General features: G+C 34.1%; 2 protein-coding genes across 3 annotated transcripts; one reads left to right on the top strand and one right to left on the bottom strand.

Annotated features, from left to right (window-relative positions):
- Positions 1 to 1702: 1702 nt before the first annotated feature.
- Positions 1703 to 2342, bottom strand: LOC145029953 (uncharacterized). Its single transcript, XM_078978398.1, has 2 exons — positions 2106 to 2342; positions 1703 to 2014 (listed from the first exon to the last, which is right to left on the bottom strand). Exons 1-2 carry the CDS (start codon positions 2340 to 2342, stop codon positions 1703 to 1705), a joined length of 549 nt encoding a protein of 182 aa, XP_078834524.1.
- Positions 2343 to 3767: 1425 nt separating this feature from the next.
- Positions 3768 to 5296, top strand: LOC145031301 (putative aldo-keto reductase 4). 2 transcript variants are annotated; one of them, XM_078979823.1, is made up of 5 exons: positions 3768 to 3989; positions 4170 to 4373; positions 4473 to 4645; positions 4752 to 4854; positions 4961 to 5296. In XM_078979823.1, exons 1-5 carry the CDS (start codon positions 3777 to 3779, stop codon positions 5294 to 5296), a joined length of 1029 nt encoding a protein of 342 aa, XP_078835949.1. In that variant the 5' UTR covers positions 3768 to 3776. The 2 variants fall into 2 exon arrangements, with proteins under 2 accessions (XP_078835949.1, XP_078835948.1); XM_078979822.1 differs by having other exon boundaries at positions 3777 to 3989; positions 4752 to 4821.
- Positions 5297 to 5963: the final 667 nt, after the last annotated feature.

The following is a 5963-nucleotide window of genomic DNA, read 5'->3' as shown; positions in this document are numbered from 1 at the left end:
CACCGAGTCTCTCTCCAAAAACTCAACATTAATGCATTAATAAGATACCTGGGAGTCCGGATGTTACAGATAGCAACTACACATTGTCTAGAGTCCAATTTACATAACACACAAAGAATGGCAAATTGATCTCAACAGGCGTTGGCTCAAAAACACGTCGGAAGTTATTTTCCTGGAAAATTAAAACATTAAATTTAAGTATTTAAAATTGTTGTAATTTTTAACTATATATAATTAATATAATGAATGTATAACTATACCACAGAAACATCTATCTGGCAAAAGATCAACTAAGAGCATGGTTATCTGGGAATCAAATTTCTATCTGGTAACTGGCTCATTCTACTAAGTTTTGCCAATCTTATCATTTCATAACTAGTTCCTACAATTCTTATCAAACCTCATGTAATATTTGTAAGTTATATTTGGTTGCATTGAGCGGTTTCTTGATACGCATCAATCATATATTTTAGGTTTTATGTATACAATATATGATAGTTGATGAAGCTCATTCATATAAAGAGATCATTTGGATGCCATGTTGCTCTTATTAAGAGGATTCGCATATCGATTACTCATGCTATATGTTCTAAAATATAGTTATTTTTCTCCTACTATAGTTTTGCATGCAAATATTTACCATTACATGCTACTTTTATATTTTTAGTTTATGAGAGGGATCCATCATTTACGTTTTGCACCACAACATGTGTTGTATACTCTATAACCCTCTTTTATGCTTGAAAATTGTGAAATTGTTGAAGATTTGATGTAAATATATCATGTTACAAGGTAGTAATCATTTCTTTATATGTTTTTGAAATTTACAAGTTATCAAGAGAACTAGAAGTAGCAATGAATAAATATAAATCCATGATTAAGTTAACTAACACATTTATTTGGCTGATATGATGATCATATTTGAATTTTTTGGCAACAGAGAACTATAAGAGAATGGAGGACTAGTTATGTGGAAAATTAGCCATATTTGTGGTTGGTGATTTGTGGTAAACACATGATAACCCACTTCCATTTATAACAATGCACGTTACTCAAAGCATAATGGAATATAATTTGATGAGACTATTTTTTTAATGTGTAGCTCACGTGTTTACCTTGAGCTTCTTACTGATTTGCCATGGTAGACAACAAGTGAAGAAGTTGAATTAAACTTAAAAGTTGCAAAGATAGGCTTGATAGTGACAATTATGGCTTAGAAAGCCAAACAAATGATTAATTGAATATCTAACCGTTTGCAACATTGTAAAAATATTTAATTTTTCTTATAGGTAATGTTTTTTTTGTTTTGATGGAATGGAATTGGTTATTCCATTGGAATGAAAAGCAAATGTTTGTTTCGTTAAACAGAATGAAAAATTATTTTATTTTATATTATTGATAAAATTTCTATATTTCATAATATCTTATTTTATTTTATGGCAAATAAAAAAATGTCACTAAAGATTATTTAGTCACATTAGGCATTAATGGCATAAAATATGTGCCATAATAGACTTTTCATCTATTGTGACAAATAAAAAAGTATCACTAAAAGCCTAAAAACTGCAGCGATAAAAGCAAAAAGTATCACTTAAGGTTTTTAGTGGGAGTGTTTCTAGTGACATTTATTATGTGTGCCGTTGATTCTCTAAGAAGTCTTTAGTGACACTTTTGGTGGTTTTAGTGACACTTTTTGGTGGTTTTAGTGGCACTTTTTGTATGCCACAAATTGGCATTTGTTTTGTAGTGTGTTTTTGGCTTCCATAAATGATGTAAATGGTTTAGTGTTGGTGACAACATCAACAATACTTTGATAGGAGGACGGGAGACCTCGTATAATTTGCATCACAAGTTCTAATTCAGTGATTTCAGCATCAACATCATGAAGAGAATCAGCAAGATGCTTGAGATAATTGTGACAGTACTCATGGATGGAGGATGCAACTTTTTTTGTGTTACGAAATTGCTCTTGAAGTTGAAGCATCCGAGGCGTCTTGTTATTGAGAAAATACTCCTGTAAGTTATCCCACATGTCTTTGGCAGTGCATGTATCATTGGTGATGACTTATAAGACCGACGAGTCACAAGTAAAACCATGATTTAACTCGGGAGTCAATGGATGCCCAATCTTCATCATCTTCTCCTGTTGGTTTTGATTTGCCAGTTATATGACCAAGAACTTTAGCACCTGTACAAATGTCCTTAAATATGCAACACAACAACTTGTATTTGGAACCATCTGAGGTGAGTTTGACACTAACCTGATTATAGACATTTGTGACAGCGTAGACCAACTGTTGTGCAGTGGGAGCAGTAGTGGTAGATGATGCAGAGGTGGTCATTGGGAAGGGAAATCGAAAGAACAAACAGAAAAAGAACGTACTAATAAAGAGAATACGAATAGTAGGTTGAAGAAATTTAGCAAAGCTAAAACAGTATCCCACAAGAAGAGAATGCAGCAGATTGATTGGAGGATCGACAAGAATAGATAGCAGGGGCAGAAGACAGGAAGATGCTTGGTCGATCAGTGCATGAGAAGTAGTATCAGTAGGAAAAAAAAAAAAAAAAAAAAAAAAAAGACCCATGTGTTTCATGCGCCGTATATCTCCAGGCTTGATACCATGTTTGTGGAAATTAACCCCCTTAGGGTTTTGCATTATCATTCATCAATATATATAATACATAGAGTAACATATTTATATAAAGGACCCCTAAACTATATAATTGTATAGACATGTACTTAACGTATAAATAATACAACTAACATTGGATATAATCTAACATATCAGAAGTTGCAAGATCATGTGCATCGGGAAGAATGTAAAGGAGGGTTTCTTTACACAACAAGCACATTAATTCTTTTATTAAGTCAACAGAAGATTACATACATCTGATACATATATAGGCACTAGTACCAAACGATACAACCCTTCTAAGTTCTAACCACTACATCTTTTCCTAAATACCTAACTTCCAGATTTAACTGCCATAATTGACAGTTAACATAACTAAATTAACCACCCATTTTAACTGCCTAACATTAATTCACACTAACTATAGTTTATAGAACGTACAAAGTTGATTACAGGGCCATATCAATAAAAAGACACATGAATGCTAGGTTTAATTTGTGTATTCTCCTTTGTTTGCAGGCCACATCATTAAAAAACACACATGAATGCTAAGTTTTGTGTGCGCATGTACATGGTCTGTTTTAACTCGTCTCTTTCATTGATTAACTACCCAAAACAATCAAATACAATATTTTCAATTCGGGTATTATGAATTGGAAAAAGAAAAAGTTGATTAAAAACAGTAACTGAAAAATTACCCAAGTTGATCATAAGATTATTATGATATCAGATCAAGAGATGATTATAAGGGGGTGCATAGTGTAATACTACTATTATTATTATTATTATTATGGGGCCATTAACTGAAAATCAATTATAATAAAAAAAAATTCTATATAAAATTTAGGTAAAAAAGCATGTAAACTGGGGTGTATGCAGACCTATGATTAAATCATGTACTGTGTACCAAAAACTAGATAACCTATGTCGACTTCTCATTTATAATTAGTCAACACCTGGTTAAATTAAAAAAGCTATGTACATTTGTAAGTAAGTGTTATATATTCTTCTTCATTTCTAACGTTAAAAAGTCAATTACTTTGGTACCTACGCCTTCCAAACTCTTCGCTTCTCACTCCCTATATAAAGTAAGCTGTCAGGCGTTGCTTTCGTCAATTTATAAAAGAAGAACAAAGTTCAAAAATGGCAGGAGTTCGTAAAGTCAAACTAGGTTCACAGGGTCTAGAGGTATCGGCTCAGGGTTTAGGTTGTATGGGAATGTCTTATTTATATGGAAAACCCAAACCTGAACCTGACATGATCAAGCTCATCCAGCACGCCATTAACGCCGGCATTACCTTTCTTGACACCTCCGACATCTACGGCCCTCAAACCAACGAAGCTCTTATCAGCAAGGTAACATTCTTCTACTATTACAAGCTTCATAACTAATTATTACATTGATCAAATGTCGCTCCCAATTAGTTTTAAGATCGTAGAGCACATGGGTCTTTTCATGTTTTGATTCAGTCAACTTACGGTTTAAGTATCGTTTCTTGTGTAGACTGATTAGCAAACATTTTTTTTGTATTACAGGCTTTGACTGGAGAGGGGAGGGAAAAAGTGCAGCTGGGTACCAAATTCGGGTTCAAATACGAGACCAGTAATCACATGGACGTCTCCGGAGACCCAGACTATGTAAAGTATGCTTGTGAAGCTAGCTTGAAGAGATTAGGCGTCGATTGTATTGATCTATATTATCAGCATAGGATTGACAACCGTGTCCCTATTGAAATCACTGTTAATTTCCTCCTCTTTACACGTCGTTTTGTTGCAGTCGTGCTTAAATTCATTAGCCATTTATATCGATCTCATAAAATCTTTTATCTTTCTTGTTAGATGGGAGCACTAAAGGAGCTTGTGGAAGAAGGAAAGATCAAATATGTTGGATTATCGGAGGCGTCAGCATCAACCATCAGAAGAGCTCACGCTGTGCACCCTATAACAGCTATACAGCTAGAATGGTCCTTGTGGACAAGAGATGCAGAAGAAGAAATCATTCCTACATGCAGGTTGGCTGTCTTTTCTTTTCTTTTTTTCTTTTGCTAATTTTATCGATAAACATGTATTAACAAATCTGAAGTTCAATTCTTATGTATATATATCATATGTTATTAGAGAACTTGGGATCGGGATTGTTACATACAGTCCTCTAGGACGGGGTTTCTTCTCATTTGGTCCAACGATTGTTGAGAAGTTGGAAGATGGCGACTTGCGTAAGGTTTGTTTGTTAACTTTTTTCAATATATTTTCCATTAAGCTCGCCTCCATTCCAATTGACAAACGAAGAGGTCGTTCATATCGGGTACTAAATTTTCTAATTGTAGTTATTGCCGAGGTTCCAACCTGAAAATATTGAGCATAACAAGGTCATGTATGAGATGGTGAATAAGATGGCGGCGAAGAAGGGGTGCACCCCATCCCAACTATCATTGGCTTGGGTTCACCACCAGGGAAATGATGTGGTGCCAATTCCAGGAACTACAAAGATTGAGAATCTTGAACAGAACATTGGAGCTTTATCTGTGAAACTAACACCAGAAGACATGGCTGAACTTGAAGCCATTGCTTCATCTGATTCAGTTAAGGGTGGTCGATATTGGGATGGTATTCCAACATTTAAGGACACCGAGACTCCTCCACTGTCATCTTGGAAATCTTGATCAGCATGTTGTTTCTTGTGTGTTGCTATATATAGACACATGAGATCTGTTTTTACTATAAGAATGTTTCATTTGTAAACTAATAAAAAAATAAAGGGAATACGGCTAGGGTTTATTATGGGTAAATCTATACATACCATTCTAAATTCCATCGTGTACCCCGTGTAAGTGGAATAGTGTGTAGCTTCACAATTTATATGAGTGCGAGGTAGTGTAGTAGCACCATTTATTATTCAAGCAAAAAGTGAAATACAATGATGGGAAAGATAACTATAAATATCATCGTATTACAACAATTCCATTATCATTAGTTTGTACTTCAAACCTTGATGAGTTTCACAATCCCTTGATCATTCCATTTCTTCTATTTGTTTTCCCTTTTTCATTATCCTTAATTTTTATATATCCGGTAATCATTAAATCACTCTTTTTTCCTTTTGTAACTTCATTGAATGACTTAAACATATATTTTTTTGGAAGGGCAAATCTATTCTACTACTACATTATTTCTAATTCTCTACCTATATCACTCACAGAACTTTAACCTTCGATCTCAAGGAGGGAAGACAACATCGAATACCGTTGGACTTACACATATATATCATATTGTTTTTAGCATGCAGGTATCCACCCCACCAACAAGCAGGATCAAAATGTTAATAATTTT

Source organism: Lactuca saligna, chromosome 2, assembly GCF_052625555.1.
Source record: "Lactuca saligna cultivar CGN05327 chromosome 2, ASM5262555v1, whole genome shotgun sequence".
Classification (NCBI taxonomy): domain Eukaryota; kingdom Viridiplantae; phylum Streptophyta; class Magnoliopsida; order Asterales; family Asteraceae; genus Lactuca; species Lactuca saligna.
Note: the sequence above shows the minus strand (reverse complement) of the source record. Positions and strands in the feature narration are given on the sequence as shown.